Source organism: Glycine max, chromosome 18 (assembly GCF_000004515.6).
Source record: "Glycine max cultivar Williams 82 chromosome 18, Glycine_max_v4.0, whole genome shotgun sequence".
Classification (NCBI taxonomy): domain Eukaryota; kingdom Viridiplantae; phylum Streptophyta; class Magnoliopsida; order Fabales; family Fabaceae; genus Glycine; species Glycine max.
This window is the reverse complement of record NC_038254.2, coordinates 2,618,826-2,635,752: the sequence shown is the minus strand read 5'-3', so window position 1 is coordinate 2,635,752 and position 16,927 is coordinate 2,618,826. Positions and strand designations below refer to the sequence as shown.

The following is a 16,927-nucleotide window of genomic DNA, read 5'->3' as shown; positions in this document are numbered from 1 at the left end:
TTTATGCATCGGAAATGAAAATTTTAGAGAGAGAGAAATTGTATAAATAAGAAATTTAAAATTTCAAAAATATAAAATATAACATTAAAAATCCAATTAAAAATCATATCATATGACTCCGATTTATTACTCTTGTCCCTGTCAAAAAGTAAAGTAACAAATCCATATGTGCAAAGTACATGTCTCTTAATGGTGCCCTTCTTCCTCATCCGCATGCAGTGTAAATTGGATACTTTTGAAATAGTTTTTTTTAGAGGCTTTTGAAAGAATTTAATTTAGGAACAGATGATACACTTTTTTTTAACAAATACGAGTAAATTATACATCTTAATTATATATCAAAAGAACGTTATAAATTAATTGAATATTTATTATAGAACAACAAAAACCGCATATTATAAAATTATAAATCACGTATTATAAACCTAAGAACATAAATGAGATCAATTTGTGATACATAGATAAGAACAATTTTTTATGGATAAATTAGTTTATTTTTTTCATGTTCTTGCAATTTGTGGCATGGTTAAGCATTAGTTCATTGACAAATTTTAAGAAAGAATTCGATTGAAATAAGAATTAATTTTCTATTGTATATGATTCTTTTGATTTTTTCAAAATACGAATATATATATATATATATATATATATATATATATATATATATATATATATATATATATATATATATATAATTCAAATCTTTGTTTGGTTGAAAGTTGTTACAAATTAATCCTTTTAAAAATATCTTCATTCATGCAATTTCTGGATGTTTTTATTTGTTAAAAAATTAACCATAATAAAATAAATAAAAAACTAATAATACATCATCACTTAATGACTGAAATAGCTCAAACAAAATATTGGATGGAAAAAAATTCAATGACGTTAATCAATTTTTATAAAAGGACCAAAATCATAAATATCAAAAAATTTAAAGTGAAATAACATAGTTTACCAAAATAAAAAAATATTGATTTTCACCATTTTGTAGTATTTTTGGATCGATTTGAATTTAACATATCTATAAAATATACCATAAAAATGTATTTTCATTGTATAAGAGAAATAAAAAATACACAATAGAAATATATTTTCGTTGTTTATATATTTTATTGAAACATTTTTATTTTGTAGTCTTTTGTACTCTCTCTTAGATTACAAGCAAAAAAAAATTAAAAGAATAGAATATATATTTATCTATAAGCTCTATGACTTACATTAGAGCTTATGCTTATATAAAGGTTATTATTATACAACAGAAATTATTATAGGATACCATGTAAACAAATAGTTTTAGAGTATGCATTATAAAATCTGTAAGATAATTTAAAAATGACAAAAAAAGAGAATAACAACACAAATACCAAAAATATATTTCTATTTTATATTTTTTTCATATTTCCCACTATGTATAACAAAATCATGATTTTATAAGACATATACATAATAAAATTATTTGAGGTGAAAAATAGATACGAGCAAAAACATGATCCTATTGTATAATTTACATAAAGGAATCATGTTTTGGTGATAAGAGCATTTTTAGAATCACAAAAACTCACCCACATGAATGGTGAGAATAGCAATTGTGGGGATGAAAATATGAAATCCAGCGGAGAGGGAGTTTTGGGATAGATCTAGGGTGGTTAATGCAGAGGCACAATTGGTATGGGTGGCGGGGCATTAGTAGGATGAAGAAGCACTCACTTGACTTGGCTTGTGTTGTAAAAGAAAAGGACGCTTGGAAGCACTCATTCTTATTTGTACAAATGGTACTTCGAACTTGGAAGAGTATGAAGAAATTAATGATACTTTTTTATCTTTTGAGTTGTTCTGTCGGATCGGTCGCTCAAGACTTTTGGTCTCTACTCGAATCTGATGAAAAAAATGGGATCACGTCTTATAGACGTATTCTCATACCTAACATGTCTCTTTATAGCTAAGTATTTTAGTCTATTATTTACTCTATTTTATTTCTTATCAAATGAATAAATAAAATATTTTTTTTATTTTCCTTCAAACTATTATTTTAATTAATAAAATTATTTCTCCTTATTTATTTAATTATAAAAATCTCATCATTTTTTTTAAAACTCTATTTATTTATAAATAAAACACCTTTTTAATTTATTTATAAAAATATAGTATTACACATCATCCCATCAAGATTGAACCGGGAGGGGGGCGATGGAGGGATGAGAGAGTGGGGATTAAATTTAATTATTCATATATTTTCTATTTTTGTGTTAATTTATATATATAATTAGTTATAATTGTTTTAAAATAAATTGCAAATAAATATTAGAAGCTGAATCTATTGTGAGACTTACAAAAAGTGATTCAAAATTATAAAACTTAATCTTTTATTAGAGCAAAAAATTGTAAAAATTTCACGAGTGATGTGACACTACAAAATTCATAAAAAAAAATTGATTAAAATCACAAAATTTGATCTTTTATTGAAGATGCTCTAACATGTCATTAACATACAATGGAGGGATGAGAGGGTGGAGATTAAATTTAGTCATTCATATGTTTTCTATTTTTGTGTTAATTTATATATATATATATATATATATATATATAATTAGTTATAATTATTTTAAAATAAAATGTGAATAAATATTAAAAGGTAAATCTATTGTGAGACTTAGAAAAGTATTTCAAAATTATAAAATTTAATCTTTTATTAGAGCAAAAAATTATAAAAATCTCCCGAGTGATGTGAAACTACAAGATTCATCAAAAAAATTGATTAAAATCACAAAATTTGATCTCCTATTGAAGATGCTCTAACATGTCATTGATACCCTATATGATATTATTGAAAGTGTTTCCATTTTTTCCTTTTGTTATCTAAAAAAAGAAAAGAAAGTGTCTCCACTTTATCACTTTTTGCTACAGAAAAGTTAACATGAGTACTGTTTTATAGCACGACAATTTTACTAACGAATTTGTATGAGTGTAAAAAAGTGATTTTCTATTGATTAATTAATAAGTTAAATGATTAAAAAAATTTAAAGAATGATGCTAAGAAAATTGATAGATGTTATTCTTTATTCATGTCCCTTAATCCACCTTTATTTTCAATTACAGTGAAATGAAAGTTGAAAGACCCACGAAGTAGCCAGAGTGATGCTGATTTAAACCAATGTAATGGATGCATCAATGTCTACAATCAAGAATGTAGTTATTATATTGATAACCTTCTGTCAACAGCTTTTGAACCAAGTGTAACAGCACTTTCATGGACTCAAATAGTGGTACTTAAAAAATCTGAATGAAAGCCAATCTTTCAAGTAGCCCAACGAATCACTTCTTGACTAATTTCAACATGTCACCAATAAGATGTATAGAACCAGTAACAAGGACCTGATGCATCAACCAGACAAATTTTGCAGTCAGATCCTATACATGGCATATAATAAACAGAACAAAGGAGCAACTAATCTTAATCATCCGTGTAACATTAAATGGAGCTAATCTTGACCATTCATGAATGATTGAATGGTCAAGATTATCTTCTTTCACTTTATATGTCTCTCAACACATGCATTCCTTAAACTGAATCTTTCATATTATTTATACAATTTTTTTGCAAGTTCCTGAATTTCTTATCTTGGTAAGAACATAGGGATTAAAATGAGAGAGATGAACCAATGGTTTGTACCAAAATGGTCCGAGGAGTGCTACTTGCATTGATTTTTTTTACTGCTTATATACAGGAGTTCTTCAGGGCATGATAGGGACTATCACTGTTACTAGCCTACTGGAGTTGCTTTACTTGCAGAGTTGTGTGTTTCACAGACCTCAGAGTTCAAAGGAGACCCATTTATGAGGGAGAAAAAAAAAGGGGGGGATCATAGAGATGACAGTTTTGTGAGTCTGTTGAAGAAACTTATTCTGTGCAATTGTGCAAATGACAAACCCCGTCACTTAAGCAAAGTTACAACATACTCAAACTAACGCACTTTAAAAAAAAAAGGAATCAATATCTAACATATCACCATATCAGATATTCACAATTCTCCAGTGTAACCATGAATTAATGTTACCTGAAAACGAGTTGACTGGTTTTGTTGCACCGTGTCCCTAAGCCATTTGAGAACCAGTGGCAATGAGGAAAACACGGCACTGTGTTCACAATTGCTGGCACTCATTTCCATGTTTAATTCTTCAGGAGCAGAATTATTACTCTTGCCTTCTAGCCAAGTGACTCAAAACAGACTAAAGTCAGAGAATTGTCCATTTCTCTAAATTAAATAAATAATATGAAGGAGAAATAAATGAGTAAGGAAAAAGACTCTCCTATGATGCAGTAAATCTCAATGAAATTCTAAAGTAGGCTCTGTTAGTCATAAGTACATAATGATCAATAACATTTATAAATATGTTTCTCTAAAGAATGATTTTACATATGTAAACTGTTAACTAGGTGTAAGTAATGCCAGCCTAAGAATTTCTCATGTTGAGTTTAAATTGATCATGGACAGGGATCCAACAGAGACAGAAAAAATCCAAAAATAATCTTAGAGGGCCTAGCTTTATTTTATATGCCTACTGGATCAAATTTTGGTGACCACTCTATGGCAAGAGTAGGGCCTAATTATTGAAGAACTTGAAAAGAAACATATAATTTGTATGTGATCAAACAATACCTTTGTTCCCTTGCATGAGATTTTCCCACACTCTTTGTAGAGTAAGCTGCCACGACAGGTCAACATCAGAATCTGTCGCTGGTAAAGCATGGGATCCAACTTTGTGATACACTGATAAACCAGGTACAAAGAGTGCCTTCTTGAAGTAGACACCTACAGATTCAATATAGTTGTTTATTTCTTCAGAAAAAATTGTCAGTTGGAAAAATGTTTGGCATTTTTTTTTCTCCCAATAGACCTAAACTATCACAGAATTAATTGAGGACATGGACACAAAGGCATTCATTTGCTAAACATTTATTAATCCATGGATTTTTTTAATCCTTATTGGACTAAACCATGTTCTAGCAAAGTCCATATATTACTCACCATGATCAGCACATGTTTTCATCAAGTGGGGAAGAAGCAACTGAGGGTTTCGCTCAGACATACAATTGAACAGCAAAATCTGCAAAAAAATTCAATGATTTCAGCTAAATATATTTATGAAAAATAATGAAGATTGAAATAAACATTAGCATTACCATCCTATCTCACCAGATTTTAATTGTTTTTTAAAATCATTCTGTACATGAGCCATGCAAACCACTTCCAAGAACTTATATTTATGATTTCCATTCAACAAAGCAATTTGCCATACTACTGACTACCTAAAAAATATTAGTTACTCTTATTTTGTTTTCTTCACAGGTAGTGACATTCTTCTAATTTCAGTCCACGTAACATGCTCAACAGAAATTAGACATTCAACTTTACTGTTAATTTGTCAGGTTATATTTGTTGAATATTCAACAACAGCTTATTCTTCTACCTGTGTGGATTTCTTCTGTACAGTTTCACCATTGTGCATCTTCACTACTTGGTTTGAGAAGTTAGAATTATCAAGTTTCTGATGAAACAAAATCTGGTCTTGATCTTTAATAGCAAGAGAAAACCACCTGGCACATGCTTCCATGCTTTCAGGACTATGAGCCCCATCTAAAAAGAAGACAAGTTCATTTGGTATTTCATCATTGATGAACTGATCAGGAACAATCTGAGCCCTTCCTTGCAAACTTGCAGTTGTTAACCCTTTTATGAACTTCTCTGGTAAAGTGTGTTGCTTCATACAGGCAGATGAGTCACTTCAGAAGCATGACAAAAACAAGACATAAACACGAAAGGGTAAGGTCATAAAAGAACTATTTTTTCACATCTAGAACTTACTATATGTTTCAAGTACGAGTCTTCAAGATGCCCATTCATTTTCAGCCACGTAGAGCATAATGCAATAGCAAGACCAGCATTTATATATTGGTGTTCACCTCCAAGCGCTAGTCTTGAACCATTTAGCAATTTGGCATCTAATGGGGTTACCACTTGAAGAGGTACCTACAGTCAGGAAAATCACCTCAATTGATTGAATGTGAAAACCAAAGAGCTACTCCAACTAGGTAAGTGAGGAAGGCTATCTACATTTGAAGTTAGGAGTCCCCAAACTTTCAAAAGATGATTGACCAATGTAACATGCAGAGAGTACGGAGACACGACTTGATAACATGCAGCATTAGTATGGCCAAACATGCTAAATCTTATTGAAGCAATTATTTTTCTTTGCAAGGCAATGAAAAAATTACCATCGATTAAGTTCTTATGATATATCATCCTTATGACACAATAAACAGACATACTTATAGAATCATGGGACAGAACTTTGGGCAAAGCGACTAAGTAATGCATATATAGGCAAATAGTCAAACATTCAAGTACAAAGAATAAAACATCAGTGAAAATGTGAAATTTGTTGACAAATTTTGCATTGTTTGACAAGTTTTACATCAAATACAATGCAGCTAAGCTATAACCATGATATATTTAAAATTTTGTTGCAAGAAAAACAAGCACCAGCTAGTACTTTCTTTTTGGACTTTGACATAACAATTTTATACTATTATGCCAAGTTAAGAGTTGTTTGTGCAAGTTCTGGAGGATGTAAGGACATGAAAGAATGTACTTACATTTAACTGAGAAGCCTTCTCTCTGAGTACATGCATTGCTTCATCAGGTTGAGGCACAGTAAATGCTGGAATCCGATGCTACACCAAATCAAAATATAAAATAAATACATAAAAGGAATAAAAGGAAATATTTAGGAAGAAAGGATAGAAAATGGTGTTGGGTGTTGCAACTTACAAGGGAGGACATGAAACTGCAAGAGAAAAGATACATAAAATTGCAGCACATGAAAGTGCACATTGTTGATACAAACTTCAAAAGGAGTTTTTCTTTTGTTTCAAAAATAAAAAATAAAATGACACAGGAGTGTGACTACATTATTGGTTGGCTCATGGTTGTAAGACACAGAACTCCCGTTTAAAGTTGAGGCTATCTCCTCTTAACAGTCTGGCTTTAAGTACTGGGCTGTTCTCTACATCAGAATAGAGAGAGAAAATATACTCTACTCCAAAAATTACCTTGAAGATACCAGCTTTCTCACCAGCAATTTCTCCAAGAGTATTCCCTATTAGTAGAATCCAGCAAATGGAGGTAAACCCGACTGGTTAAATAAATCAACTAGATATGCATTAAATTAGTAGTTACCCAGAACACAGAAAAAGAGAACTAACCAAGAATCTCCATGTGGTCATACCCAAGGGAGGTTATACCACACACAATAGGTGTTGGGACCTGAAAAATCAAAACATCATCAGCTTGTTCCAATATTAACTTCACAGAAAATATCAATATTCAAGCAGTTTTATAGTGGTAGTCTGCTAAAGAACAAACATTTCTTCTGAAATGATAATTATGCATACCACATTCGTTGCATCATATTTTCCACCTAATCCAACCTCCATTATAGAAACATCTACCTGCATAAAAGAAATAAAGTTGCTTCTATTCATTGGTAGTAAAATATACAAGAAGTGGTATCAGAATGGAACGACTCAATGTAGGTATTTAAGCACATGGATCAAACCTGCTCTGCTGCAAATATCTTGAAGGCAAGTAAAGCAAGGAAGTGAAAAAATGTAGGCATTGGAACATTGTCATCAGTATTTTCCTGTGAAACCATATATTAGCAAGCATATCAGACCATGAAAGCTTTTTAAAATTCTGCAAACATCAATTCGAAGAGATCACTGTGATGATTAGTCATGCATGAATTTAATATGGCTTTACTGTTATACAACACCAAAGTCTAATTATTAAGACAGCATCTTGTTGGAGCACAGAATAGAAGTTGATTGTGCTAAAAGCACCATAGTGACAATAAAAACCATTTTTTCTTACTTTCTTTCTACTGTTCTGGATGATGCTCAGATTGATAAAACATTTACAATAATACTTTGAGTGATTTCGGTATTTTCTCCATCAGTTGTCTCCTGACTTGAGAGCCATTGCCACGCAACAACTCAAAAAGGAAGAAAAATGAAATAGCTTCAAAACATCAGCACAATTGGCAGGAAATATCCATCTTGTCACTCTTAACTGTAACTGGTAAACTCATTTATGGACTGATAAGAATCTTGGGAGAACTACACAAAAGCTAGCCATTGTAGTTAGAGATCCCAAGGCCTTATAAACCTCACACTAGAATCTCATATTTATATGTGGGACTCAGGTTTCATACCTTACAATTGGATCCTAACATACCACCATACTCTGCAGTCACGGCATTCACAGAGCCTGGCTGTGCACTAGGCCACTAGCCCTTGACTATTCTCAAGTAAGCACTGCAAAGCTGTTGTCATGACCTGTGTTGCTCATTTGCAGCCAAGAGACATGGTGAAAAGTTCTGATACCAATTGATACAAAAGTTAAGAGATTCACACCCCAAAAGCTAGTCATTGTAGTTAGAGAGTCCAAGGCCTTATAAACCCTACACTAGAATCTCATACATCTAACATGGGACTCAAGTCTCATACCTAGCAATCAGATCCTAACATGGACCTGTATAACTAAGTTGAAAGAAAGTTTCCACCAGCTCAAAAATGTAGGAATAAGATTTGGTTCGAGTTCAGATTAAAAATAGGGAAAAATGATAATCTGCTTTTATAAGTTCTGCTTGTAAAAATTATAATGAAGTAATTATCCACAGAAATATACCTTTAGTCTATCATAACACCACCAAAAATAAACTAAAAATTTCTCTTCAGAGATTTCCACACTGCAGAAGCAACGAGAATAATGTTAATAGATCAGAGCACAGTAGCTAAGTAGCTATGCAGCAAAGATGAATTAAAAAGAAGCATATAATACATTTTAGTACATTTGTGAAATTTGGTACTCCCTTTGGACTCGTATATAAGAAAAAATAACTAATTTCACATTATTAAGAAAGTTAGTTCACATCATTTAATTTTACTAATCTCAAATAAAAAATAAGGTTATTTCTAAAATGTCCTTCATTGGAACTTGTTATCATGAATAAAAAAGAGTTATTGGAAATAGAATTAGAATTAAATGAAGGGTGTTTTAGGAATGAAAGTATTAAATAGGACAAAATTAGTTAGATTTGCTTATATTTAAGTCCGACATACAAGACCACTCTTTTGCTTATATATGAGTCCAAAGGGAGTATGACTTAAAAGTTAAAAGTACAAGATGATATTACAGTAGCTACCAACATAAAAAGATCCATTTGTTACAAAACCGCTCCAGTATGAAGAAAGTAATCAGAATTCATGTTTAACTAATATGCAACCTTAAAAAAGTAAATAACAGACACAATGAAGATTAAAAATGAATACAATGGCCAATTCAAAAAAGAGAATGAACCCAATATGCAAAATAACACAAGCTGACTACTATAGTAAATAGAAATAAAATCAATCTATGCATCTGAAATACTCACCCATCTAAACGAAACCTTTCTCGGATATCAATTAGGTGAGGAGAAGTGAAAAGCCCAGTGCGAAATCCACAGTTGCGTAATATAGATTCTGTGAAGGTGCATGTAGATCCCTGTGGAAGCAAAGCCAAGAGGAAAATGTTTATCGTTACAAATGCACGAGTAGAAATACATATGGCAACCTATCTATGTATTTATCTGTCTATATATACATGAAAGTAGAAATCCATAGCTACTCCTCTAAGGCACCACCAACCACCAACCACCAACCACATCGATCATTGCAAAAACTTTGAATTTCCTCAGGCTTAGCTAGTTAAAGTGTTTAACTATACAATAAAAAAAACTCCATGTGAACAGCAAACCAAATACTCTAGAGCTCTTAATGGAAATGAAATCCATGCATTCACAGATTCATAGCTCTTGGATGAAGATCGGATTGTTTGTATTTTAAATGTGTATTTTAAGTGGGATTTACCGACATGATATATGAACTGTCCAATCTTCATCCACTGTTCTGATTAACCATCTGTGTGAATGCATGTATTCTCTAACTGCTAACATGGCTTCATTTCCAAGCAACCATTGAAGTTGAATGAAAGTACCTTCCCTTTGGTGCCAGCAACATGGATAATCTTCATATTTGAAATCGCCTCCTCCAAATCAAGCATCTATGGAATGAATCACCAAACAACTAGACTTCATTATTATTATTACTACTGTTATTCCAGCAATGTGAGCAAATATGTATATTAAAACCCAATTCACAAAAATAGCACCTTTAGGTACTTATAAAGCACGTTGAATCGTTCCTCCATATTGACATCACCGACACGAGTGCGTTTAGTGATCAGAGATGACAAGGCATCCAATGCTTCTTCATACGGAGTCACTGACGAAGATTTGGAGGACCCATTATCTCCTTTTGCAAAATCGACAGAAAAAAGGGCATGAAAATTTAAAGCTGAGTAAAGCAGAATGCATTCAAGTTGAAAAGAAACACTAGGATTGAAACAACCCAAATCTGGAAATTAACAATACACGTGAGATGAAAGGAAATACCTTGAGCCATGGGGGTGTTGTGAGAAAACTGAAGGTTGGATCGAAAGATGGAAAGAGAAGAGTAGTGTTTTGTCTTGAGTTAGAACTTAGAATGTCAATGACATTCTCTTCTGAACGATGCTGACCAAACATTAGCGGAATTGCCACGTCATAGAGTCTTTCTTGTTACGGAAGAACCCAGAGCTGCCTAAAAATTTTCTTTTTACCGCTCGTGCTTAGTTAGGTGTGGTTTTGGACTATTGCTACCTGCACCTCCAAATATTTCTTTCGGCACTCCACTCCATTGCCTTCTGGATTGGGTTTTGGGAATGTAATGGAATGGTAGAAGTGAGCGAAATTGCTGGTACACCTAGTAATTTTTTAGGTAATTAATACAACGCTCTAATAAAAACTAATAGGCCAATTAGTTTTAAAATAAATGATATTGTTATACATAATATTAAAATTTCTAATGTATATTTATATTTAATATACATATAAATTTAAATAATTAATTTTGTAATAATTAATTTTGATATAAATCATACAAATTATTTAATCTGTATATTTTTTTATAAATAAAAAATATTTACTATTAAAAAAATAATTTATTAATAAATTAAAAAACACATGATCCTTATGATTTAACTCATTCAACTTAGTTACGTAATTATGATTCATATGAATTAATTCATACCTATTAGTGTTCAACCATAAGTTTGAACCCAATTGGTTTAGAACCCAATTGAATTGAATTGGTTTATAGTCCAACCAATTTATCAAAATTGAATCAAACTGTTATAAAAACAGTTAAATGCACTGATAATTGATTTGCCCTCTATTATCTTCATAGCCGTATAATAAAACAAAAACTTTTAATTCAGTTCGGTTTGAAAATTAGTTTGATTTGTAAAATCAATTCTAAACCAATTTAGTTTAAAAAACTGATTCTTCAAAAAATAGTTTAGTTCAGAAGCAGTTCTCTAGTACTGTTTGCAAGTTTGGATTAAGAATCAAACCGTTTTAAATAGTCTGGTTTAGAAAAATGAATTTTGCACAACCCTAAAGTTATAGGCTAACTGCTCAATCGGTATTTTAAATTTTGGATCGGACCGTCTGGTTCGGTTTAATTAGAAACTGAATTTGTTATCAATTCGGTCATGTTTCCAAATCAGAAATAAGTTACAGATGAAAATATGGAAGTAACATTACGGATTAATGAAAGCTTTCCTTCAGAAGATAAAAAGACCCTCATTTTTATCAATATATAATATATAATTATATATTAGTTAACTCTGATTGCATGCACGTGATATGTTTCCCCTTGTCTTCATCATCTGAACTCTGTACCTCACGGCAAGCATATTTAGGGTCGTTTGTTTAATTAGTTTATTTTGTAAAAAAAGTATTTTTTTTAATAAAATAAGTAAATTTTATATTTTAATGTTTATACTTAAACTATTTTTTATAAAAAAAAAAGTAATTTTCTATTTTTTTAAGAACCAAATCCTATTTTTTAAAAAATAAAATCAATTTTTTAAAAATACTAATATAAAATTAATTTTTAAATTTAAACAAATTGACCGATTATGGTAAATATAAATTTGTTCGCCCTAATGTTGCTACTTCGATTTCTGCTATGATAAATAATTTTGTCATGACAATGTAATATTAATGGAAAATTGATTTAGATTTATTCAAAATTGCAAAATTATTTCCAGTTTGTTAGAGGAAGCCACAAGGTTTTGCAAGCTTGTTTGCTTATTTTTATAGATCATATAAAAACGGGAGATATAAGATAAGATTGGTTGGGTGATTAAAAAAAAAAGTCACATGTTCAATCCTATTTACTAATAAAATTAATAATTAATATTTATGGATAAAAAATACATTATATAAAAACTTGGAACATGTTTATATTTTTGATTGAAATGATCTTATTTTAGACAAGAGGAAGCAAAATTATGGAGCTAAGAACAAAGGATACATATTATTGCTAGTTACTAAATTGCAATTAGTTAGTAATTGGTGCTTAGATACAAATCCTGCATTTGTACCGCAATTTCTTCTGATTTCGTGACCAACATATGGCTATGTCAATTACTTGAAATTTAAAGATTCTACGCCCGTGTTTTACATGTAAGAGAAAATTAGTATCTACAAGGTTACCCTAACATGTGGTCTGAGTCATAAATAATGGCTTTTCTCGTAAAGAAAATTTAAAGAGATTTGAGGATGATGGCTTTCCTTCTTCCCTTGTTTTCATTATAAAATATGTATCTTAACTTCTATATATAGATAGCTACTAGTACTGGATAAAGCTCAAAGCTGCCAAAGCAGAAACACATGCTTAAAGGCGACGTACATATCCACTTTGGAGAATGAAGACAGACATCCACTTTATCCAGATGAAACATGTGCTTCAGCTTAATTCTAAGAGTTTTTTCCTCCAAGAATCATGTGAAATTAAGAAAAAAGAACTAGGTTAACTTTTTCTTCTTCTTTATTGATAACATAAAGCGGTAAAATGGAGAGACACTCCAAACTAGCCATAGGACGTTAATGACATGCATGATGACGTTACTAGTAAAAACCTACCTAAAGAATTATTACATATGCTCCAACCGCTCTTAAACAGTACGTTCCACCTGAATACAACTACACAAGTAATAGAACTAATCTCTAGGTGTTGGGAAATCTCTTTGGGAAATTTACCCGCAAGGGAGAAAAGTGGCATCAGAAAATTTGAACTCAGACCCTGAGAAGGTGGGAGTTCATATCAAATTTTTAACTATTTGTGCTAACTCGCATTGGTAGTAGTACTAGTTTAACTAGTCCGAACTTCCATTAATTAACCATTTTGCAGCAAAGTAAATTAATTCTTTGATTTGTAGAGAAATGTTACCAAGACTAAAAGGTTAATACTACCCAATTGTTTGGTAAACGGATCCATATATATATGCATCGGATATAGCTGCAAAGCCAGGTAAAGGAAGACGGCATGGTTGTAAGATGCTTTTCTTTACTGTTTACTTTTGAAACTCCTAGTTTTCAGTGCCCCTTCTATAAATTTACAATGATATCATCTTTCTAATAGGTGATAAGGCTTTTTCAGTTTTCTTTTATTTTTTCTTTCGTACTTTTTCTTTTTAATTATCTCATACAAATACTATAACATGAAGCTAGTAAAAGGCAAAGATTCTTTTCCAAAAAACTGGAAAATATTAATAAAGCTGCATCTGAGTATTAGAAATTATTATTTCTCTGTTTTGTTTCCAACATTTGACATTTCCTTTGAAGCAATGTATTTGGAAGTCGAAACGTTGCAAGTATGCAATTACAACACCTTGGACAATAATACCATCACGCATACACATATTTCTTAGCCTTCCAAATTGAAGAATAATATAATTTTCAATTCCCAACAAAAATTAGTTTAGCTGATAAAAATCATAAAGATCGCTATTAATGTGAAAACCTTGATAATTACACTTGTAAACACTGTATGAATCTTGATTGAGACTTGTCGTACCCTAATAAATCCCCATATTGAACTCATCATTTTTTTTAATAAAATGATAAATATATTTTTAAATAATAAATATAATTTTCGGTCACCCCCTACAAGGACATTTCCATTCGAACGTTTTCGAGGGTTTGTTTCAAGCTTTATTAATTTATTCTTGAGAATCTTGCAAAAATTGATTCTTATATTTGGTTTAAGTTTTGAAAGATTATTCTAAGGTAAGTTCCATTTATATTCCTATGAGAAAATGAGTTGTATTTGCTATTTCCACGCCGTTGTTATTATTCCTCTTGTGCAGGAATATGAAAATTAATTCCGATTTTTGACGTTCACCATTAGCTTCGTATTATTTACCATCAGCATGAGCAATGTTTCCCTTGGGTAACTTTCACTCGTTAGTTCAATATCTTTCTGTTTTGAGTAAATAACTTTAGTTAATGATATTATAAGTGACTGTAAAAAAATGATATTATAATTTATAAGCGATATAACCCTCTCGCTTTCTATTTCATATGTTATGGTTGGTCCATAAACTAAAAGAAAAAGCTAGCGTATCATGAGCTCATTTACAAAACAGCATCACAATAACAACAAAATATACGACTACGAATCTACGATCCTCGTCCCATTTATGTATTTATTTATTAATTTTTTAATTTGTTAACGAAGGCAGGATTAATTTTCTTTCCTTCCAATAAATGATACATACCTAATTAAGTGCACGTAGATTCCCTTTGTGTGTGAACTCATGAGCATGATGAAGAAACTTTTTGCTTGTTGCTTGTCATGTCAAATAGAAGATATACAGAAGAAAAGGGTTTGTTTTGATATGAGGAATAATAGGATAACGATTTATATTCGTAGCTAAGGATCAACGGAATTTGAAAAAGATAAAGAGAGTGCAGTTGTCAAAACGCTATTACTATTTACTATATATAGATATTAATGTCCATTAATATTCTAAATTTGTTCTTTGAGCACCATTAATTTACAAACTATTGCTTTATAGTGAATACTTCATAGGAGTACTTTCTTTTCCCCTTTCTAATACTTTTGTTTCATCTCGATGATAAACTTTTTTATTGAGTTGTGAAGAAGCACAAATTAGTAATTCTTAATTCATATTGACTTATTTATATATTAATGGTGTTGAGTTTTGTTGGCTATGATATAGGGGATATCAAATTACAACTTTAATTTTTACGATTAAATATATTTACTCGTTGAAAATTTTTAAATTATTTTTTAATCCCTCAATTAATATTTAATTGGTAAAAGTTTCCAATAAACATAGTGTGACATTGATAAGTGATCTTATTTCTTAAACACATGGTTATGAGATTATTTTCTGTCCCATATACATTACCCAAAAAATATATGTTGAGAAAAGTCAACCTCTTAAATAGATAACTCGAAGAATTAATCTTTGATTTTTGACTAAAGGATTCATAAGTTCATAAAAAAAGATCGGTGAAATTTCATAAACATTTTTCTTATTATCACTTTTGATCTTTGTCGTCAAATATCACCTTAAATGACATGATTTTATTTTATATTATCTTATAATTAATTTTGTGGTGATTCAAAATTATTAAAATATATTTTGTACGTAATAGTTTTTTAATAAGTAAAAGATATTTTCTAACAATTTTAAACCACTATAAATGCTTTTGAAGATTCCTATACGAATCATAAGTGACCAAAATTGTTCAAATCAAGAGCCCTTTTTAAAGTTTTTGTCTTTTTGTTAATCTAAGATAATTTATTGGGAATTTATTTATTGGTAAGTCAAAGGGAGTTGATCCAAGATTGGTTTGTCATATTAAGATTTGTATTTTGTTAGCCAACCATGTTTGTGTTGGAGGTAGGCCTTCCATGGTTAAACCTCTTGGGATTTTTTACAACTTATCAAGTGTTAAGCAATTATGCCTCATAGTGCAAGCACTTGTATCATATGATCATCCACAGTTCCTCAAGTTCTAAGTCTTGCATGAACAAGTACTTGTATCGTTGGTCAACCTTCCAAAGGTCAATATATTAGGATAATCAGAATCCTTCAAATGCTAAACCTTACAAGTTACAAGCGATAGCACTTGTATCATGTTAACTTTCTAAGATCGTTTTATACAATTGACCTCTTATGATAATCTTTAGTCCCTCAAGTGCTAAACCTTGTGAAAACAAGAACTTATATCATGTGTTGACTTTTTAAAGAGATAGTCCAACTTAGGTAAAATATGAACTTTAAATTTCATTTATCTTAGACGTAACATTATTATTTAGTTGAATTCAATTTTGTGATAACAACAAGGATAAAATTTAATTATAATATCTAAAGTATTTTTTTAGTATTACTTCTATTTATAACATAAAGACTCAGAAAAAAAATCTTATAATTATCATTGAATCCCATCAACACTAATTTCACTACAATTACATACACTTCCTCGAAGTATCTTGTATGTGAAAGTTGATTGGTAATAGGCGATTAGTCGAATATGATGACATTATTCTCCCATCTACAGCTAGGAGCTAGCTCATAAAATGACCCTACAAATAGTTGACCATTTGGGGAGAAGAATGAAACTGTTTGAACTCACTCTGTCTCTGTCATCTTACCCGCCAAAATGCTCCCAACAAGAAAGTCATAAAGAGAAAACTTTCATGCACTATGTCTTCAACTCCAATCTCCATGCGTGCAAACACAACCCCCTTTTTTCTTTTGTGTTATTCTCTCTCTTTCTTTCTCTCTCATAGATATATTCCAGTTTGATTCTCAACAATCCACCGTTACTTAATATTCTCCCATTCTTCAAGAACATATCTTTCTGCAATTGTCTACTTTCTCTTCATTGCTTTCGAAGC

At 30.7% G+C, this 16,927-nt stretch overlaps 1 protein-coding gene across 3 annotated transcripts; it reads right to left on the bottom strand.

Annotated features, from left to right (window-relative positions):
• Nucleotides 1-3,034: 3,034 nt before the first annotated feature.
• Nucleotides 3,035-10,740, bottom strand: LOC100810539 (folylpolyglutamate synthase). Of its 3 annotated transcripts, none has more exons than XM_003552685.5 (16): nt 10,558-10,740; nt 10,275-10,417; nt 10,101-10,166; nt 9,499-9,608; nt 8,751-8,811; nt 7,621-7,704; nt 7,457-7,513; nt 7,268-7,328; nt 7,115-7,161; nt 6,659-6,736; nt 5,868-6,032; nt 5,473-5,763; nt 5,031-5,109; nt 4,662-4,814; nt 4,059-4,207; nt 3,035-3,375 (listed from the first exon to the last, which is right to left on the bottom strand). In XM_003552685.5, exons 1-16 carry the CDS (start codon nt 10,565-10,567, stop codon nt 3,316-3,318), a joined length of 1,614 nt encoding a protein of 537 aa, XP_003552733.1. In that variant the 5' UTR covers nt 10,568-10,740; the 3' UTR covers nt 3,035-3,315. The 3 variants fall into 3 exon arrangements, with proteins under 3 accessions (XP_003552733.1, XP_040867959.1, XP_040867960.1); XM_041012025.1 differs by having other exon boundaries at nt 10,275-10,414; XM_041012026.1 differs by lacking the exon at nt 10,558-10,740 and having other exon boundaries at nt 10,101-10,189; nt 10,275-10,400.
• Between the last annotated feature and the right edge of the window lie 6,187 nt (nt 10,741-16,927).